At 46.4% G+C, this 22664-nt stretch overlaps 1 protein-coding gene across 2 annotated transcripts in view; it reads right to left on the bottom strand.

Annotated features, from left to right (window-relative positions):
• The window catches only part of LOC142578112 (uncharacterized), a 111898-nt gene that overhangs the window by 76820 nt on the left and 12414 nt on the right, over positions 1-22664 (bottom strand). Inside the window, exon 3 of one of the 2 annotated variants that reach the window (XM_075687523.1) lies at positions 2105-2326. The exons of the other annotated variant lie outside the window; for it this stretch is intronic. Coding sequence (XP_075543638.1) covers positions 2105-2326 — 222 coding nt within the window. The remainder of the gene's footprint in view (positions 1-2104; positions 2327-22664) is intronic. 2 annotated transcript variants of the gene reach the window in all.

Below are 22664 nucleotides of genomic sequence, written 5' to 3'. Positions count from 1 at the left end.
TTATCGTGTCAGACGCAGTTATTTGAGTTAATAACGGACCTCCATCAAGCAATCGACTCTTCCTTCTACATTGACTCCATCTTTATTGATTTCTCTAAAGCCTTTGATCGCGTGCCTCATAACCGCCTGATCATAAAGATACGCAACCTGCAGCTGGACCAACGTACTACGCAGTGGACCAACGCATTTCTAACAAACCGCTTTCAGTCAGTTAAGTTAGGGAGCTTCTTATCAAGACGTACAGGTGTTGCTTCAGGAGTACCCCAAGGTTCGGTGCTGGGTCCACTGCTTTTCTTAATATATATTAATGACATCACGTCGAACATGACATCAACAATAGGCTATTTGCAGACGACTGCGTAATTTACCGAGCAATATCAAGCCCTTGAGACATCATTGCTCTCCAGACTGACCTTGATGAACTAACTCATTGGTGCGCCAGGTGGCAAATGGTTATTAACGCAGACAAAACTAAACATCTCAAGTTTACTTCCGCTGCTAACACAAGTCCTAATGCCTACACAGTTAATAATACTATCATAGAAACTCCAGCGTCGGTAAAATACCTCGGCGTAAATTTTACCTCTAATTTATCCTGGAGCACTCATACAGAACTGATTACTACCAAAGCCTTGATAAAACTTGGTCTTCTTAAACACCAACTGCACCAAGCCAACCAGTATACAAAACTTCACGCATTCAACATGCTAATCAGGCCTGTGATAGAACACGCGTCAGTGATCTGGAACCCTCATTATACCTATCTTATTAACATGTTAGAATCTATACAAAACAAGGCTGCACGATTCATCCTTTCCCGTTACTCTCGGTATCAAAGTGTAAAATCACTGAAAATATCGCTCCATCTCCCGCCTCTGGTCATGCGCAGAAAATTGAGCCGTTTATCCTTTTTCCACACTCTCTACCACAATAACACACCATTTGCAAGTTCACATCTTCTCCCGCCGCTGCACACATCCGTTCGTGTAGATCATATGAAGAAGACTAAACCCATTTTCGCTCGAACAGAACGATTCAAATACTCACCTTTGGTCCTAGCTATCGAAGAGTGGAATTCGCTTCCTTCTAGCATTGTGGCTATCGCTGAAACATCATTTCAAACAGCTCTTTGGTCATACTTAGAATATTCCAACGTTAAATGATGTGCGTCGTTGTTCTTTCTTTTTTTTGCGCGTGCCGGCCGTATCGTTCCGTGAAATGTTAGATGCCATGTTTTGCAACTCCTGAAGGTGTTTTTTTTTTCTTATGGAATTTGCTACATGTGCAATTTTCCAGTTTCTGTTCCTAGCCATTTTTTTTCTTAACTTGTACCTGGCTTCGTAACTCGTTTAGTTCTGTCTTCAGCCATCTATAACCAGTGTTGTATATTTATAAGTTTTCTTTGATGAATCCCCCCCCCCTATGTAATGCCCGCATTGAGCCTTTAGGGTATCGAAATAAATAAAATAAATAAATAAAAATATACGGTACATTTTCGGCGAACTTAAATACTTAAATGTAGTGTGGAAAAAAAATAAAATGATAAAAACAAAAACTTTCAGCGCTTACCGGGAATTTACTAGCGGCGTATTGACGGGGGTACCTCAGATAGCTCACGGTCTCGGCCACCTGTCTCACGCATCGGAGAAGTCATTCCTAACGAGGTGAACTGATACTGAATCGCCGCCCAAGACTGAGGCGCGAAATGGGAGAAGGATGCCTTGGAGGAGACTTCCACTCAAAGGACATATGCTCAGAGTGGGAAGACGGGCCGCTAACAATGGTGCTGAGCCTCGCGTAAGAAAGGCGTCCTTGGAAGGCGGCCTTGCCCTGTGGTTGGAAAGCGTTTATATTTTTTTTTCTCACAAAGAAACTAAAGCTGCTGGCGTGAGCGATTCAGCAGCCTTAAGAGCACCGTGACGCAAACGAAGCATATAAAACACGATGAAAGTACACCTCCCAAGCTTTGGTCTTTCTAATGGAACCTGTTGCCACTATATTCCCAGTTCACACTTCATTCATAAAAGCGTTGGTAACATTCATGCACACTGATGCTGCAGCAAAGGGAGCATAAGAGTCCCGAATCTTCAGAAATTCGACGTACCTCATCAAGCGTCTCGTGGGAAAGCGCGTAGTGCAGGTCGTTCAGTGCCAAACCCCACGTGGAAAGGCGTCTATCCAGCAGGCGCCACGCTTTGTCCCAAAACACGAACTTGGCGAGAGTCCACAGTTTGCGCAGGACAGTACGAAAACGGCTGAAGACTGACACTTCGGTAAAGACGTTGTTGAGGAAGGGGTTGTAGCGTCGATAGTAAGGGTAGAGGAGCTGCGAGAAAAGACGCATAGTAGTAGTGAAAGCACCGTACTAATATTACAGTAACTGCTCAACATTTATGGAATTAATATTTAATGTAGCGCACAAGCTAAATTACGCGGACGGAAGACGAAGTAGGCAGCATTTGTCGTCGCTTTCGTGTCGTTTAAGAAAATTAGCGCTCTATGGTGCAGTAATAGTAACAAACTAGCTGAGACGAAACCGCTGGTGAATAATGTAGAAATGAGCTTTTTTTTTTTAACAGCGGTGGCTTGACCTAACTTCAAGCCCTTTCAGAGCTCTTTGTGCTTTCTCTGCTTTTAAGTCCTTAAAGGGGTACTAGAGACAATAATAGGTTGAGCTACACTTGAAAACTGCCGTTATACAATAATAAAACAATACATTTACCGTAAAATGAGGCTTGGTTAGCGAGAAAAGAAGCAATGACGAAAGACGGGTAGCGAAGCCATGTTGAAGCTCCCTCACCTACGTGCTGTGGCATAATGCGTTGCTGGAGCATCGTTATTTTCCTGTAATCATTGACTACATTGTATTTGTAAAGGGTGAAAGACTTCACTGCAAGTCACAACGTTTTGGGAGTCACAACGCTCCAAATAACACAAAGAAACAACAACCTCGAAATGCATGACTTCACACGGACGCAGCGACGCTAGGGTTGTGGCGCGAAATTCAAGAATAAAATATACTGTAGAAGGATCGACATTTGGGCGAGTTGGTACTGGTTGAACATCTCGAAGGGGCAGTGCTGTCCTGTATGCTCCTGCCTTCTGCCTTCGTCGTCTCTCGGGGCCCCTTCAAGGTGTTCAAGAATAGAAGATTGGAGCTCATTTTCTCCTTTAAAAATGAACCTATTACCACGAAATTGAGTGATATAGAGGTTCGGATTTCTTTTTCACCAGTTCAGCTGATTTGCAGTTTCTCGCTTAGAATCCCTTGAAATCCTTCCTGGTACAAGGACAGAGCCTATAGTTTGCGAACGAAGCCTCTGAGGACGACTAACTGCAATTCGCATAGTGCGGATTCACTCCCGCCAGTCTGACGCTTTTACTGGCAATACAGATCCGGATTAAAGAAAAGGATGTAAGATTACCGCTGGCCGTGCCCGAACCTGGCTAAAAAGCTGATCGCTAAGCTTAGCATTACAGCGACACTGACCAAGTAATCTGTACAGCGGGGGAAACATGCGAGGCAGATCAGGTGCCAAGGCTAAAGGAAGCTGGGTACCTGAAGCGCATGTTAGCGGTCAAGTCCAAGCAGCTTCAAAAACACGAAAGCTGAAAGAGGCCAGAATCAACACGAGGCAGTGGATTCCAGAGGCAACATGAAGTCAGTCGTAAGGCATTCCCGTCGCATGAATAAGGTGGCGGGAAGTGTGGAACGGATGTAGTTATTTCGTAAAAAAATAAGTTTGGCCTCTTGTGCGCCGACGTCGATAGACGCCTTCAAGGACACGGCATTAGGCGAAGACGTTGCCCGACGAGATGCACCACCAAGTATGTATAATGCGCATCCATCGTGGTGTAACAGATCGGCCTCATCTGTGGAGGTGTATACCTCGCTAAGAATAGAAATGTATATGACCGAATGGTGTTCGAAGTTCTTGCAGGTTATACTTAGCAAATCATTGTCACTTGGCAAGTTTGCATCATTGCATGGCACGTTATCAAGCGTTGCTTATTAAAAGCACAAATGGAGCATCAGAAGCAAACAAGCAGTTTTTTCGGATGTACAAGGGCTCTCCAGCGTGCGAGAGTGGTTGCCGTATAGCTGGTAAAACAAAATGACGTAGCCAAGCGACTGGAAGTTTGTAGCTTATTCCTATACCGAAAATAGACAAAGCATGTATAATTACTTCCGATGAACCAATTTCCCGGCTGTGCTTATGCGCAAACATTTGAGAACACACACACACACACACACACACACACACACACACACACACACACACACACACACACACACACACACACACACACACACACACACACACACACACACACACACACACACACACACACACACACACACACACACATATATATATATATATTCACGCACCTAGCCCTTTTTTCTTTAAATTTGATTGTCGACCGGCAACACGGCCTTCGCAAAGGGTTTGCAACTACTACAGAATTACTGGAAATTGTTCAAGATACTGTAACGATGTTGATAAACGCGAAGAAAGGGGGTTAACCGAGGAGCCCGATTTTTATTAGTCATATCATAAGAAGCCAACAAACACTGACACCAACGACAACATAGCGGAAATTACTTGTGCTTAATAAATGAAATAAAGAAACGATAAATTAATGCATATTAAAGTGGATGGAAAAACAACTTGCCGCAGGTGAGAACCGCGGTAGCTCAATTGGTAGAGCATCGCACGCGAAATGCGAAAGTTGTGGGTCCGGTTCCCACCTGCAGCAAGTTGTTTTTTCATCCACTTTAATTTCCATTAATTTATCGTTTCTTTATTTCATTTATTAAGCACAAGTAATTTCCCCTATGTTGTTCTTGGTGTCAGTGTTTGTTGGCTTCTTATGATGTAATGATGTTGAGGCGCACAAATTAATAAAACAACGATATTTATTAAGGGCACATCAGTCCTCAGAACGATAGCCTCCTAGATAACTTCTGCGCCTATCGAATGACCGCAAAACCGTCGTAGTCTGTGGAAGCATCCGCTTACATAGGTTAGGTTGAAAATCAACATACTGACGATAGCGACAACCCTCACCAGGCGCTAAGCGATCATGGTACTGCATTGCAGCGGAGTAGCGGCAGCAGACGACCAAAGTTGTTTGCAATCTTCACATAATGCTTTTGAGCGGCGGTCGTGGGCGGTTCAAATAGTGCACCTGCGTGACTGTGATGCCCAAATATGGGGACAACGGTTCGTGTACTCAAAGGTTTTAATGGTTCTCTTAGGCGGAGCCTCCGAGAATCCAATTGAGGACAAAGCCGTTGGTGTCGAACACACACACACAAAGACTTTTAATCAAACTAGGAGCGTAAAATAAATTATAGAAAGAAATAGAAAGAATAAAATAAACACTCAAATAGACATCACGGCGGTAAGACACATTTGGGGCTAGTGTGAAGCTAACTAACTAGTGCGCGAGTCCGGGCTTGCCACGACGGCAGGGACGCATAACAGTCTCGATGCGGAGACGCGGCGACAAGTTGGCGCCGGTCTCACCAAAGGTCGTGGTGTAAGTTGACTGACCGGGCGACCGGAGCGCGCCAGCTCTGGCTTGGGGAGGTAAAGCAGGCGGTTTGGCGGCACGACAGACGGGGGCGGCGTTCTGGCCTGGCAGCTGGCGTAGAACTCGGGCCCGTAGCCCGACTGTTCTCGTCGTACCTACGAGCACAGAAGCTCACCGGCCTTGAGGAGCTGACGGCACGCTCGGGTAGACGGGCGACGCACAGGAACGGGCTGGAAGGAGGCCCCGGTCGGGTGAAGTCCTGGTGGCTCGGGTCCGGAACCCGACGGCCCGTCTTCAACTCCCGGTGGCTGACGTCCTCCTGGCGTCGCTTCCTGGAACTCTCCCGGTGTCTCCCTTGCGTCTCCCTCCGTCTCCCCCTTCTACCAGCGCACCACGCTTTTTTTTCTCTCTGGCTGATTAGGCATTCTCCGATTGGCTGCCTGACGCCCCGTGGTCTTTCCTAATTGGTTTGCTTTTCTTCTTTTAGTTGTTTTTCTTGCGCCGAGCGTTCACGTGCCGGACGCTCTTCGGCTTTGTCATTTTTCACCTTCCAGCACGGAATTTGCCTCGGCACGCGCACTCCTTGTCGTCGGCTCCTGACCGTCCTGATCACCGCACCATGTCGCGCACTACACATCACAGTGACCTAGCTGGCAACCCCAATGTAAGTGGCGCCCTGCAGCAAAAGTTCCTGCAGCGGTTGCTTTTTATTGCTTCTCTAATAATTCGGCAAGCAGAACTATTCTGCTGCTCTTTTTTTTTATGTCCATGCTTCTTTTGTCAGCAGCCAGCACCAAACATGTTAAAGTGTGCTCCAGACAACGATATGTAAGTAGCGCCACTGACATAGTTCCAACGACGGCCGCTTCCCATTGCTTCGCTGATCATCCGGCAGGCACCGAAGTTATCTAGGAAGCTATGCCACAACTCAGTCTCTACTGTCGTGAAAACGTCCCATCGGTTCGCCGATCATCACGCAGGCATCGACGTTATCTAGGAAGATATGCCACAACTCAGACGCACTGTCGTGAAAACTTCCCATTGGTTCACCGATCATCACAGGCACCGACGTTATCTAGGAAGATATGCCACAACTGAGTCGCTACTGTCGTGAATAGTTCCCATTGGTTCGCAAATCATCAGGCAGGCACCGAAATTATCTAGGAAGCTATACCACAGCTCAGTGGCTACTGTCGTGAAAACTTTCCATTGGTTGGCTGATCATAAGGCAGGCACTGAAGTTATCTATGGAGCTATGCCATAACTCAATCGCTACTGTCGTGAAAACGCCCGTCAGTCGCGTTCAAAACGGGCATCCCCCCCCCCCCCAACTGCCTTCTATTTTCTCCTCGCGTGATCACTCGTGCGCGTAGCGCATGCGATCCGGGTCCAACCAGCTACTCGTGCCACAATGATCGCTGTCTGTTACTGAATTACTCCACGGTACGGCGCGCACAGTGTCCTATACGAACAACGATGGGCGTGGTATAGTATTGGGGGCGAGTACTTACGGAATCGCCATCTGTCGGAATCGCCTCCCTTGCGTATTGTGAGGGATAACGCGACGCGCTCCTCATAGGTTTGGCTTGAGACGCTCAACTAAAACAACACGCAGATGTCCACCTGGAGATTTCTGTAAGTACTCTCATAACAAGGGAACCTTTTTACTGTCAAAATAATAATCTTGGGCAAACTGAAAGTACCGAATCGTTTACAGACACTATCTTTTCACTGAATATGTACAGTGAACGCCATTGCGCGCGGTCGGCGCGATCGAGTCTCCCGAACCGGCTTCTTGCGTGAAAGGTAGGCAAACACCGAGAGAAAACTATGTGAAATACATTCTAACTTAGTCGAGCATAACAGAGTGAAGCCTCACTGCAGCGATCACACGGGTTCGCACCGACCGAGTGCGCGAATGTTTCGCTTTCGCTGCTAGCGCATTTTCGCACCATGCCTAGAGCTTTAGGCAACAGTATATGAGTATTTGACAATACACTAGCAACCATTGTTGCGTGGACGCTATCAGACCTGTTCAAAAATAATTTCGTTATAGACACTCCGACGCCTACGGCGACAGGGGTGTGCCGTCGGGACACTTCAGTCTTATTTTTTGTACATTGCTGGACGTTTCAATATTATTCCTCAAGTTGCATCGCAGTGTATGTTTATCGATCTTCGCAGCCTGCGATTGCCCGCTGCTTCTTTTTCGTAATCCAGTACGTTTATTTCATACCTGACCATGTGTCATGCCTTCTTTTCAATGCGCTTCTTACCGCTCCGTTTCCATTCCAGTGAACTTGCGAGAATCTAGCATCAAGTTCATAGACCAAATAAAGCGTCATGACATTAGCCAGGCAGCCGGTGCGGGCGAGCGTAACACTGCGGATTTTCGGCTACTCACCGAACATCGCAGCCGCGACGCCGAAGCAGAAATCTTCCTCGCGTCTGCGCTTGCTGCATACCCGAGTTGTAGCCGATGGCTATTGCCAGTTCTAAGTTTCGCGAGCAACGCTTCACGGATCTTCTTGTCCTGCGGCTACGTGTGAATAAGGCTGACACCAGGCTCCATTTGCCTACGTCTGGCACTGCGGCACCGAGCAGTAGCCTACCATGCTGCACGCCTCCAAAAGCAGCCATCATCTATTATAGTGCTTTCAAATTCTGTCAAGCAGATACCCAAGGCGGGCAAACACCACCACTTAATCAGAACCGCAGCGCAGGGAGAATATTCAACTTTGGTTTTCAGTTCGCGTCGGCATTTCCGAAGCAGCCGACGGGACCGCTGTGTCCACGTGATCCCCCATGCCACGTAACGCCGACGGTGGCACCAGCTTTTCCCGTGGTGGAGCTCGCCCCCAATACTTGAATGTGGCCAACTGTTCGGGGGATTATCCCTCTGCTTAACAGATCGGCCCGATGCGCGAGATAAAGTAAGGGTTCCTGAGGCGTTCTTTTTCATTTCCTTTTTCATGGCTTCTCGTGGTACAGTTTCATGCGGACGACATATACAACTTCCGTGGAGTTGCGGCGTCTTGCGCTCTCGTGTCCAGCGGATTTCACTTCGCAATGACGTCAATTATACGACGGAGTATTTCGTAAGGGCCGGGCAATCGGCAGAGAAGCTTTTCAGACACTCCATGGCGTCACACTGGGGTCATATCCAGACTTTGTCACCGGGCTAATAATGAGCTTCACTACGTCACTGATTGTACCGGCTGGAGTCGGTGCATTGTTGACAACGTATTTGGTATGTTGCCGTCTGTCGTGCTTCCTCGGCTCGTTGCACGAATTCATCTAGGTCACGTCATCTAGATCATCTAGATTTTCTTTGTTATACGGCAACATAACATCCATAGGTGCGGTTACTGTTCGGCCGAATACAAGTTCAAACGGTGCGACTCGTGTTGTTTCTTGAACGGCCGTATTATATTGTCGCAGGTCACGATGCACAGGGGCTTTATTGCGGCAAGTCGCAGTACAGCGTTGTACTCGAAACGGACGTGCAGGATGCAGGCCAGCACAAAAGAAAGTCTTTGTCTTCTCTTTATCGTGCTCGTACTCTCGAGCGGCCCGGTCGTCGTCTTTGTCGCCGTCGTCAGGGTGTATTTGGCACAAATGGTGACGCGGCATTAGTCTCCCTCCAGAGCTAGCATCGTCCCCATGTTCATCAAGTGGTACTCGTTATACTCGATAAACAGCTTGTTGTTTTCCACATCATTAAGACAGATACGGCTTCATGCGCACAGCGTGCACTATCTCAGGCACCTGCTGGCGCTGTTTGGAGCTGCATGAGCCGTCACCCATGACCTTGTAATTCACGTCGCTAATACGGCGCATTACCTCGTATGGTCCGAAGTATCGGCATCGACCACGGTGTAGCGTCGACCGTGCGGGTGTATAAGTGACGAATTGGTGGCGGAGATTATATCGTCGTGCGTCACGTTCTCGCTGTGTAGTTATTCTGACGCGCGCGAGCTGTCATGCTTCCTCGGCGCGCTCAGAGAACTCTGCAGAATCTTCGTGTTAATAATTGTAGCCATGAGGCAGCATAGCAACAAGCATCGTAGTGACTTCTCGACTATGGATGAAAGCAAACGGCATCATTTTGGTGGCCGTATTATATGTGAATGTGAGCTACGGCACTATTTTGTCTCATTTCTGGTGCTCCACATGGTCGTACATGCAAAGCATGTCTGCGATAGTTTCGTTGAGGCGTTCTTTAAGCCCATTCTTTTGTAGGTGATAGGCTGCCGTCTTCCTATGTGCTGTGCCACTGAGTGTGAGCAGAAAGCGCGAAATATCAACTGTGAATGCGGTTCCATTGTCGATGGTGAGGACCGCCGGAGCACCGTGTCTCCGGACAATGTTCTCGATAAAGAACCATGCCGCTTCAGCTGCAGTGCCACTCGGAGTCGCCTTCGTTTCAGCGAATCGGTTGAGATAGTCCGTCGAGACGCTGACCCATCGGTTGCCGCTGTCAGATATTGGAAAATGGCCAAGAAGGTGTATTCCTATTTGAGCAAACGGCGTTTTCGGTACGGCAACGGACTGCAGTAGCCCAGCGGATTTAGTCGGTGGTACTTTGCGCCGCTGGCACTCAAGCCAAGTTCGAACTTCATGTTTCATCTCTGCTGCGAGCCTTGGCCAGTAGAATCTTTCTTTGATTCGTGCCAATATTCGCGTGTAACCAAGGTGGCCCGACGTGGCTTCGTCATGGCATGATTGCAAGATTTCGTGGCGGAGATTTTCGGGCACTACTAGCAGATAGCTCTCCCCTGTTGAAGAGAAGTTCTTCCTGTAGAGAATTCCATTACGCAACTAGAATGAACGTAGACTCCTTCAAAATGATCTCGACACATGCGTAACTCGCCCTTTCAAGAAATATATGAGTGAGTTGAGCTCTTGAGCTCCCGGTCGTCTTCCTGTTGCCGAGAGAGGGCGGCCGCATCAACAACTCCTAAATTAAATTATGGGGTTTTACGTGCCAAAACCACTTTCTGATTATGAGGCACGCCGTAGTGGAGGAATCCGGAAATTTCGGCCACCTGGGGTTCTTTAACGTGCACCTAAATCTAAGTACACGGGTGTTTTCGCATTTCGCCCCCATCGAAATGCGGTCGCCGTGGCCGGGATTCGATCCCGCGACCTCGTGCTCAGCAGCCCAACACCATAGCCACTGAGCAACCACGGCGGGTACCGTTGTCGTGATGACTTCGCGATCTTTACATCTTCCTCACTCCCGCCTCGCATGCGATTCTCCTCATGCCGTCGTCCCCATCGAGTACAGTCGTCGTCATACAATCGTCGTGACGCCATTATCGTCACCCCATTATCTCCATACCGTTGTCGTGGCACGGTCGTTATTGCGTCGTGGTTATACAGTATTCGTCGTGTATCCGCTGTTATGCCGTCGTCGTGATTCCGTCGGGGTCTTTTCACCTTCATTATTCTAAAATTATCATCAGACTCCCGTCATGCCAGCGATCGTCACACCATCATTGCCTTACAGTCGTCGTCATACCATCATCGTCACGCTGTTATCTTATCGTTGTCATAACTTCAGACACGTCATCCGAATGTCGTAGTGCCATTGTCGCCATAATTGTTTCATCGACGCGGTTCTCTATTGGTCATTCTATTGTAACCATGCTGTCGCTATACAGTCGCTATTCTGACGCTGTCAGGCTACAGTCATCAGTGCGTCAGCGTCATACAGTCGCCGCCACGCATTTCTTTTCATACAGTCGCCGTGATGCCATCGTAGTTGTTCCATCGTAGTCATTCCATCTTTGTAATTCCATCCTCGTCATGACGTCATCGTCACGCCATTGTCGTGATACAGATGTCGCGAAACAGTCGTCGTCGCGCCGTTTTCGTCACGAGGTAGTAGTCATATCCCATTGTCCTCGTGCCATCGTCGTCACGCTGTCGCCGTCATACCATCGTCGTCATTTGAGTCTCGTCATCCCTTTGTCGTCCGGCCACCGTCGTCATACCGCCTTCGTCGTTCTATTGTATTCACTGCGTCCTCGTTATATCGTTGCCGTCATGCGTTCAGGCCTTGGCCAATCCTGGCAAGCGAGTGTCATACAGCAAAATCAGCCGATTCCGGATGCTGCCCATGTCCGACATAGCCGAAGCAATAGAAATATCAGAAGTGCAACAGCCAATTCTAAATAAAGGTGTCTTAAACAATACGGCGTGTTGCTACGTTGCTCTTATGCTAATCGCATTAACGTCGACAGTCATACGGACATGGATTCTGCCGGAATTCTTTGATTCGATTCATAATTCATTTTTTCCTTTCTTTATTTCTTTGATTCCTGCTGTCAGCATCAGATATACATAAACCTACAAAATTCGGAGTTCACGTTGGTCTTGTGGTTCTGCGTGCTGATTACTTCCTGTAGTAATTTTTCCGCTGCCCCTTAAAAGTGAATCCGTGCCTGCTTACCGAGCTTATTAATCTCTAGGTTACAACTTGCATGCAATTATTCCTCCCTAGACTCAATGAAATGTCAGCATAGGCTGCAGGGATAGTGTCGATGCTACGCTATCTTGAAAAGTCCAAGTATCACACATGCGGCTTCTCCCTTCCATACGCAACGTTCAGCGTATCATCGCTCGTTGGAGAGGAGCCAGTACACAGCTATTTTGCATGGCCGTGGTCTTCCCAACACAACGAGCGGTCCCGGGGAGAACGTTTGCTGAGTGTTTTGTGCAAAGATGCAATGCACAGTAGCACTAAACTCCACCCATGCATGGACTTACGCCACCAAATAGAACCAGTCGTTTGTCGTAGGCGCCACCACCACGACGGAACCCGGCCACTGCTACACTGATTTGCAAGCGCCGTGGGGCGTACCGCTGACGCGCTGCACTTGGACGACGTGAAATTTAGCGGCGCTGCGTAAGGCACGCTCAAGATCTAGTTCAGCAAGCGCATGCAAATCAAAGTACTCTAAGTCAACGTAGACACCACTTCGATAGCAAGGTATGCTTGCCGGTGTATTTACATTGTGTATACACATGGAGCTTATGTAGTAGATTGTCAAATATATATGAGCGTCATTGACTGCGGTATTAGGTGGATAGCAAATACTCGAAAAATTGCCGCGCGACTGGCTGCTCGAGGCACTTTGCGTGTATTCACTGGCTTCTTTCACGCTCGGAAAGACACTTATGTAGCACGTATCGAGCAACAACAAGCTGTATCGGGAGTTTCTCATGTTGCTCTACAATTTTCTCATTGACACTTTTACCTAACTACGATATAAGAGAACTTGAGTAATTAGTTGAGAATAATTATCTGATTAGGCGGAATGAAATAAAATAATCTGAGTACCTCCAAGCGACGGCAAACAACATAATTTTTGTTCTGTCCAGCTACGTTGCATTTGCATATATTTAATGTTTGGCTCTAACGGCACACCCTGTATATAAGATAATGTTGACGAGATCACATAACCTCAACTAATCTTTACGTATGCACGGATTTATGTTCGTGTTCGGTGCTTTTCCTACTTTTTTAATAATAATAATAATAATAATAATAATAATAATAATAATAATAATAATAATAATAATAATAATAATAATAATAATAATAATAATTTATTGATGACTTGAGAATCATACAGTGGAAGAATAGGGCCTGCCAAAGCCGCAGTGGGCTTGAACGGCAGTGCTTGGCAGACAGCGACAGAGCCATCAGTAACACGTTATTAGACAACAGTGAGGGGAAAAAAAAACACACACACACACACATGACAGGCTTCCCATCACGCATGAATGTGTCTAAGAGCCTTTCTAAGACCATATTTCGTTTTCACATCTTGTATGCTTTCAGGAAGTAAATTAAACATTGCTGGGACATAATAGTTACGGAGTCTTCGACCACATCTCGTCTTGCAGCGGGGTGTAACGTAAGGCTCCTTTGGTCTCAGGGAACGAACAGGCACATAAGGAATTTTATACTGACTTATCCAAAAATGCTTTAACATAACAGTTTCTAGCAGCAAAGAATTGAAATCAGGTAAAGATAAAGTTTTGAACACATATGGTTTGGGGGAGACATCATAAGCAACATGCTTCAGAATGCCACAAAGGACGGAGTTGACCCGGTTTACCAAATTTTGAGCGCCATAACCATATGTAGATATCCCATACCGGATTACACTGTAGCATAAGGCATGTACTACAAGCTTTCGGACAGACAATGGCATGCAAAATTTTATATTATACAAAACACAAGACACTGCGCGAAGTTTCTGACAAATATATGCGAAATGAGAGTTCCAGGATAAATCACTGTCAAAAAAGACACCAAGGTATTAAATTGAACAAGCGTATTGCACAGGGGCACACGAAAAGGGATTGCAATATGATGTGTGCAAATATAATGGGGACGATAGGGTAACTTGCTTGACAGGGTTGTGAAAACAGATTAGTTGAGTTTTGGACGCATTGATATGGACTACATTATTCTAAAACCAGTCCATCACTTTTGTTGTTGCCATTTGTAAAGAAGAGATGGCGTCAGTGTAACTTCAAACGTGTGAAACAAGGACAGTGTCATGAGCATACTGATATAACTTGACGTTCACAACATTAGATAAATCGTTAAAATATAAATTAAATAATAACGGACTTAAAATTGAACCTCGGTGGACGTCAGCTTTAATTTCGGTCAGGTTGCTACGAAATTTTCCAATAGACACAAGTTGGTGCCTATGAGATAAGAACTTTTTCAGAAGCCGCAAAAACTCACCCCTAAAGCCTAGCAAAGAAACTTTGGTTCATCATCATCATCATCATCACCATCAGCCTGGTTGCGCCCACTGCAGGGCAAAGGCCTCTCCCATGCTTCTCCAACAACCCCGGTCATGTACTAATTGTGGCCATGCCGTCCCTGCAAACTTCTTAATCTCATCCGCCCACCTAACTTTCTGCCGCCCCCTGCTACGCTTCCCTTCCCTTGGGATCCAGTCCGTAACCCTTAGTGACCATCGGTTATCTTCCCTCCTCATTACATGTCCTGCCCATGAACATTTCTTTTTCTTGATTTCAACTAAGATGTCATTAACTCGCGTTTGTTCCCTCACCCAATCTGCTCTTTTCTTATCCTTTAACGTTACATCTATCATTCTTCTTTCCATAGCTCGTTGTGTCGTCCTCAATTTGAGTAGAACCCTTTTCGTAAGCCTCCAGGTTTCTGCCCCGTAGGTGAGTACTGGTAAGACACAGCTATTATATACTTTTCTCTTGAGGGATAATGGCAACCTGCTGTTCATGATTTGGGAATGCCAGCCAAACGCACCCCAGCCCATTCTTATTCTTCTGGTTATTTTAGTATCATGATCCGGATCCGTGGTCACTACCTGCCCTAAGTAGATGTATTCCCTTACCACTGCCAGTGCCTCGCTACCTATCGTAAACTGCTGTTCTCTTCCGAGACTGTTAAACATTACTTTAGTTTTCTGCAGATTAATTTTCAGACCCACCCTTCTGCTGTGCCTCTCCAGGTCAGTGAGCATGGATTGCAATTGGTCCCCTGAGTTACTAAGCAAGGCAATATCATCAGCGAAACGCAAGTTACTAAGGTATTCTCCATTAACTCTTATCCCCAATTCTTCCCAATCCAGGTCTCTGAATACCTCCTGTAAACACGCTGTGAATAGCATTGGAGAGATCGTATCTCCCTGCATGACGTCTTTGTTTGTTGGGATTTTGTTGCTTTCTTTATGGAGGACTGCGGTGGCTGTGGAGTCGCTATAGATATCTTTCAGTATTTTAAATACGGCTCGTCTACACCCTGATTCCGTAATGCCTCTATGACTGCTGTAGTTTTGACTGAATCAAGCGCTTTCTCGTAATAAATGAAAGCCGTGCAAACTTACTGAGCTTCGGCTCACTCAGTTTGCACGGTGGCCAGTTTCCGGCCAGGCGAACGTCCTTCACTCGTGCATAAGGATCCTTCGGAGTTCTCGCAATATGGTATAGCGGCAAACACCAGATGACTAACCTATTTGCTTCAGTAGTCGCCGCGTTGGTCACGTCGCCCTATACTACCGCAACAACTGGTCCTCGATGCCGTTCTCGAACAGCCCTCGTTGAGGAGGCAGTTTTCATCATTTGCAGCCGCTAGCCGAGCTCAACCTGCACGCGAATGACGGTACGACTCCATGGCGCTTTCGTTCACCGTCGCCGCCTACGTCAACTCAGTCCCGTCGCCTGTCGCCGTCTTTCTGACCTCGGTGCGTACATCCGGGAATCTAAAAGATGCAGCTCCCGGAGGTGACGCTGCATTGTCGACGTCTCCGCCAAAGCCTCTCACCTTGCCGACTAGATGGCATATAGTCGATGTACAAGTTTACGGTGCATATGTGACAGCACTTGTTCATTTCTTGATACTGGATCCCACATCTCCGTGATGAGCAACCATTTTCGCTTCTGCCTGAAGAAGGTCCTTATATTTGCCGCATCTCGTGTTAGCCAGGTCACCGATTGAGCAACGCTCATTATCTTTGGCAATAACTGTTGCTGGTTTCAACACTTTTGTTTTACTTGCTGTTCTTGAACGGTGTTCCCATGATTGACCTTCGGCCTTTTATCGGCCCATTCAGCACTGATTGACTGCGCTGGTGGACTCCTCGAAAACGAGCTGCCTAATCACTGCTGTGCTCCAAAATCAGCTGACCCTCGTTTATGTTCCACAGATTTCATAAGATTGCTGCTGAGGCGGGCCACGTATATACCTTTGACTTGCTGCCGATCTGTACCGGACAGTGACTATCTGTTCACTCCTAATATCAATGTTTTCCTGTTAAGCACAGTTGCCATTTCTCATACCACTGTGATTATCACTGACAACCGTTTATTTCTTATTGTTTTAAGCTTTGGTATATTTACGCAAGTTATTCTGAAAGACATGTCGCTCGGCAACGCTTCTCCCCTCGACGATACCACCATCTTTGTATTAAATGTTCCGTCCTCATCGGCAGCCACCTGCTGTCCGATCAGTTCCACAAAGTTCGATCCCAGCCTATTTTCAAAGGTGATCGCTCATGACCTGCTTCTTGAACAGGCTGCGTAGCTCTGTCGCGTCCTGGTGTCTTATCGCGACGTCTGCGACTTTGAGGATCGCGCGCTGGGACAGACTTCCGTTGTGACCCATAAGAATTACACTGGTTGATGTTGATGTTGAGTTTAATGGCGCACAAGCAACTAAGGCCATCATGCGCCAATCGCAAGGTATAATGTAGGAAAAAGCTGGGTAACCTCAAAAAGTCCTTTTTTCATAGAGGACCCCGAGGAATCCAACAAATTAAATAAACACCTCAGCATTCTTCTCAGACATGAGAAGGTGGATGAGGTGTGTCAGTGGATGTGAAAGGGAACAAGGTCAGGCTTTACAATTGTTCAAGAAAACCGGTTTCTTTTAAAAAGTTAAATACGTGAATTGTCCCAACCAGTGCATCTTCACTTAAAATCAATGAAGGATGAAAAGGAATGCGATCGCTGTAAAATGGCGTAAAATATTTTTTTCTCAATGTCTCAAGTTGTCTGCAGGAGAGTAAAATGTGGTTTACTGTAAGTTCGTCTCCGCATTTGTTACAAACAGGCTTGTCTTTTTTTGTCAGCAAGTAATTATGGGTAAGGTGTGTGTGTCCAATGCGGAGGCGACATAAGACAACTTCAATAAAACGTTCTTGGTGTGAACATGACTTCCACTCTTCTATGATGGGTTTTACAAGGCGTAGCTTATTGTTCGTTTGATTGTTCCATGCGGACTGCCATATTTCTTTCAGTTTATGGCACACTAATTTCGTGCAATCTCTGTAAGGAATTCTTATGTTTTTGATTTGGTTATTTCGAGCTTTCGCTGCGCTCTCGTCTGCTTTCTCATTTCCACAGATTCCTACGTGGCTCGGCACCCAACAAAATTTGATGTTTTGTCCCCGCCCCGTGGCTCGTGTTATGTTGTGTAGGATGTCGCCGATTATTGGCAGAACTGCATTCCAAGGCTGAAGTGCTGTAAGAATGCTTAGTGAGTCTGTATAAATGATGCTGTTTTCAATGTTTTCATTTATTATTCTTTCCACAGCCATGGAAACTGCATGACTCTCTGCAGTGAGAATCGATGCACATTGCGGCAGCCGTACTATTTTTTCCCAGCTATTGTGTATCACAGCACATCCCACGTAGTTTGCAGCTTTGGAACCATCGGTATAAAATGGTGTATATTCCACATATTTTTCCTTTAGTGCTAAATATTCTTGTAATATAAGTTCCTGCGGCGTTAGTTTTTTCTGAAATCGTGTTAATCAGAAGTCACAAACAGAGGGCAGGCAGTACCATGGTGGCAGTGGATCGGGTTTCTGGGCAATATTAGGCAATATGTCCGTTACATGTAACTCTTGTAATTTCTCTTCAAAACGGAGAAGGAGTGGTCTGATAGCCTGGGGTTTGTTTGTGAATAATATTCTAGATGGGCATTTGTTAACTATTGGGTAACATATATGTTTTGGCAAGGAACGGATTTTTAGAACATACGAGCATGTCAGCATGCTTCTTCTGTCGGCAAGTGGGGGTTCGTTAGTTTCTACGTACAAACTGGTTATGGGCGACGTCCTGTAGGCACCAGTTGACAAGCGTAAACCTAAATTGTGTATTGGGTCCAATCGTTTCAAATATGATGGTCTGGCAGAGCAATACTCTATACACCCGTAGTCCAAGGAGGGGCGTATGACGGAGCGGTATATTTGTAGAAGGCATGCCCTATCAGAGCCCCAGCGTTTCCGTGAATGGACTTTAAGTATGTTGAGTGCTCTAGAGGCCTTGTTTTTCAAAGCGTTTATGTGAGGTAGGAAAGTGAGCTTTTTGTCAAAAGTAATGCCAAGGAATTTGTGCTCGTTTTTTACTGGGAGTTCGGTTTCATTAAGGTGTAGGGTGGGATCAGGCTGTAAACCTCGTTTCAGTGAGAACACAACAGCCACTGTTTTCTGCGGGGAAAACTGGAATCCATTTTTATCTGCCCATGTTGATAATTTGTTTATTGTTAACTGTACTTGCCTCTCGCATGTTGCTACGTTTGATGATGTGCAAGCAATCTGGAGATCATCAACGTAAACTGAATACATAATGGATTTCGGAATTATTTGTGCTAGGGAGTTCATTTTTACAATAAAGAGGGCAGTACTTAAGATACACCCTTGTGGTACCCCATTTTCCTGACTGAACTTCCTTGAGAGAGTTGAACCGAGGCGCACATGGAAGGAACGGTTGGACAAAAAGTCCCGCAGGCAGTTTAACATCCTGCCGTGAATGCCCAGATCTACTAGGTCGCGGAGAATGCCAAACCTCCACGTAGTATCATAAGCCTTGTCTAGATCAAAAAAACGGCAAGGCAGTGTTGTCTATGGATGAATGCCTCTCGGATTGTGTTTTCAAGTCGTATGAGGTGATCAGTTGTAGAGCACGTTTTTTTAAAACCACACTGATGGATGTCGAGTAGTTCACGGGAGTCTAGAAAAAATATCAATCAAATATTCAGAATGCTTTCGAAAGATTTCGCCAGACAGCTGGTAAGGGCTATTGGCCTATAACTACCGGGAGATGTCGGTGGCTTTCCGGTTTTCAAAAAGGGTACAATAATAGCTTTTTTCCAGGCCTCCGGTATTTTCCCTTGTAACAGTATCTTGTTAAAAAAAAGCAGAAGTACATTTATAGCGGATTCGGAAAGATGTGCCAGCATTTCATAGTGAATTTCATCGGGCCCTGGTGCAGTTTGTTTCCCGGCAGACAGTACTCTAGTGATTTCTTGATGAGTGATTAAACTATTATACGGCTCATTTATGCTGCCACTAATCGGAAGCCTTTGCTTTTCAGCCACGTTTTTATATCTTAAAAATGACTCAGTGTAGTGTGAAGATCTAGAGCCTGCAGCGAAATGTTCTCCTAATATGTTGGCCTGTTCCTCTATACTTGTTTGGATGCCAGGGGTTGTCAGGAGAGGAATTGTAAATGGGGAGTGGCTACCATGGAGCTTACGTACCTGCTCCCACATTTTTTTTGATGTGACTGTGCTATTTATTGATGAAACGTATGCTTGCCATGACGTCTTTTCGGCATTACGGCGGACATATCGTGCTTTAGCTCGTGCCTTTTTGAAGATTAGGAGGTTTTCCTGAGTGGGATATCGGCGAAAGACACCCCAGGCTTTATTTTGTTTTCGCTTTGCTTCTTTGCACTCCCGAGTCCACCACGCCTTGTGATTTTGTCTCACCACTCCTGAAGTCTGGGGGATAGCTAAACGGGCAGCGGCTAAAATACAGGTTCTGAGTTGTTCATTTAGATCATCGACACTAAGTCCTTCAGAAAAGACTTCATCTAGATTGGCCTTTTCTCTAAACAGTGTCCAGTCAGCTGCTTGGCGCTTCCATCGTCGTGGTTTGTTTGGAATGATTGCAGGTGAGGATGGAAGAGTGATTATGACTGGTAGATGATCGCTTCCATATAGGTTATCTATGACGTCCCGTTTAAAATTGTTAAAAATATAAGGTGAACTAAAAGATAAATCGATAGTGCTCATCTTTCCTGAGCTTGGGGAGCAGTATGTTGATTAGCCAGAATTCAACAAACAAACATTATTGCTCAAAATAAAATCTATAATTTGTCCTCTTACATCTGTTTTCTCGCTTCCCCAAAAACTGGAATGCGCATTAAAATCCCCAACTACCAGATAGGGTTCTGGTAATTGTTGGAACAGGTCCTCTAACTCATGAAGGGTTATTTTTAGGTGTGGTTCTAAATACACTGAGCACACCGTAATCGTTTTGTATGAGAGCAAAGTGGCTGCCACAGCTTCAAATTTAGTTTTTATTTTGACTTCAAGAGCTGCAATGCCACTTTGTACAATGATGGCTACCCCTCCTGAGAGCCTGTTTGCTTGCTCTCGGTCACGGCGAAAGACTTTGTATTTTTTTAGTACACTTGTATGCTGAGGACCTAAGTTCGTTTCCTGTAGGCACATTGCTACAGGAGAGAAAGAATTTATTATCTCTTTTATATCACTAAAATTATTTAGGAGTCCTCTGCAATTCCAGTGTATTAGGAACGCCATATTGATTTATGTGTGTTGGGTCGGGATACGTTTAATTGGTTTTCGCCCCGTAATTCGGGGGTTTTCTTTACTAGTACTATCCAAGGAGTTCCGCCGTCCCTGTGACGTTGACGGCACGGAACCACCCTGGCTCGTCTCCATTACCTCATCAGAGGCGCTGGAGGGTCGTGCAGACTGCACGTCGGCACTTTTTTCAGACCTCCCTTCGTGGGCAGAGGCCTTGAGGCTTGCCAACTCGAGGGACGGCATAGCCTGCTTTGCGGCTGGTGGAGCAGCGTGAGCTGCTACCACCGGGGGCGAGGATGGCTCCGTCCGAGCCTCACTATGTGTGGTCTGGGCAGGTGCCGGAGGCCGGTGTGGTGGATCGCCCTGTCGCACCACATCGGCGAAGTTCATGTTCGGTTTGAGTGAAAATTTGTTTTTAACTAGGATGCGGTTTCTAGCCTCTTTGAATGAAATGTTCTCAATTGTTTTCAGTGTAATGATTTCTTTTTCTCTCTTCCATGAGGGACAAGGTCTGGAGTATGCAGCATGCTCTCCTTCACAGTTCGCACAGCGAGGTGCTGCTTCGCATATTTCAGAAGCATGGTCTTTGGATGCGCATTTCGCGCAGGTTTTGCGACCACGGCAACTCTGGGAGCCATGGCCAAATCTCTGACAGTTGAAGCAACGTCGAGGGTTCGGAATGTATGGGCGAACTGCAACTTTTGTATACCCAACTTCAATTGTCTCTGGAAGTGTGCAGCATGTGAAAGTCAAAATGAGATGCTTGATAGGTAACTCTTCGTTGTATTTTCTTATTTTAATTCTCTGAACATTGCTGACATTTTGTTCGGAAAGCCCATTTAGCATTTCTTCTTCGGAGAGATCCAAAAAGTCAATTTCAGAAATCACCCCACGCACTGTGTTCAGCGATCTGTGGGTTGAAATTAAGACGGGGATGTCTTCAAACGACACGATATTAGCAAGTTTGCACACGAACTTTGCTTTGGATTTCTAGCAGTAGGTCACCGCTAGCAAGCTTTGTTACTTTATAGTTGGTGCCTATGGCTTCTTGCAGACATCTTGCTACTGTGAACAGGGATATTTTTCTAGCCGGTTTTTCTGGCTTTTCACTGTGTATCACGTGATACTTAGGGAAGATTTCTTTGGTTTTTTTGAAAAAAATCAGCCGTGACATCGGTCCGCCCTCTTTTGTGAGGGCGATCTGGTTTTGGAGAGAGGAGGTGCCATGGCGAAATTGTATAGTTCGGCCGCGGTGCCAGCCACCCACCATGGAGTCCTACAAGGGGGCGATAGAGGAACTTGTAAGAAAGTCCTACCCACGCCAGCTGTACAGCGCAAGTATAATCAAATATGGCTGAACTCAGGACAGCTCGCCACACAAGATTAACCCTAGCCACCCAGAAAAAAAGGAAAAACCGAGAAGAGAGGAGGTGACAGCAGAGTTGTGAGAAAGGAGATAGGAAAGTGAAAGATGGAGGGGAGGACAGGAAAAGGCGACTGCCGATTTCCCCCGGTCGAGTCAGACCGGAGGTGCCGTCTACGTGAAGCAGAGGCCAAAGGAGTGTGTTGCCTCCACCGGGGGCCTTACAGGTCCCAACACCCGGCATCGGCTCAACCCCCAGGATCCCCCTTTCCCCGGACACGGCTAAGCCGCGCACGGCTACACGCGGGAGGGTCCAACCCTCGTGTGCTCGGGTACGTGGTGTCGCAACACACCAAACGCCTGCTGACGTAGACGGCCGCGGGGGAATTACACTGGTGATGCTAGTCCTATCCACCGACAACCTTATCGGGTGTCGCACGCAGAGCACCACGTTACCCAAGCTGAAGTAGACAACATCCTAAGCAAAAGTGTGATTCAGCCCTCTTCGAGTCCATGGGCATCGCCGGTTGTTTTTGTCCAAAAGAAGGATGGCAGCTGGCGATTTTGTGTCCATTATCGTCATCAGTAAAAGATCACGAATAAGGATGTGTACCCTCTCCCGCGGAT

This window comes from Dermacentor variabilis, chromosome 4, assembly GCF_050947875.1.
Source record: "Dermacentor variabilis isolate Ectoservices chromosome 4, ASM5094787v1, whole genome shotgun sequence".
NCBI classification, from domain to species: domain Eukaryota; kingdom Metazoa; phylum Arthropoda; class Arachnida; order Ixodida; family Ixodidae; genus Dermacentor; species Dermacentor variabilis.
Note: the sequence above shows the minus strand (reverse complement) of the source record. Positions and strands in the feature narration are given on the sequence as shown.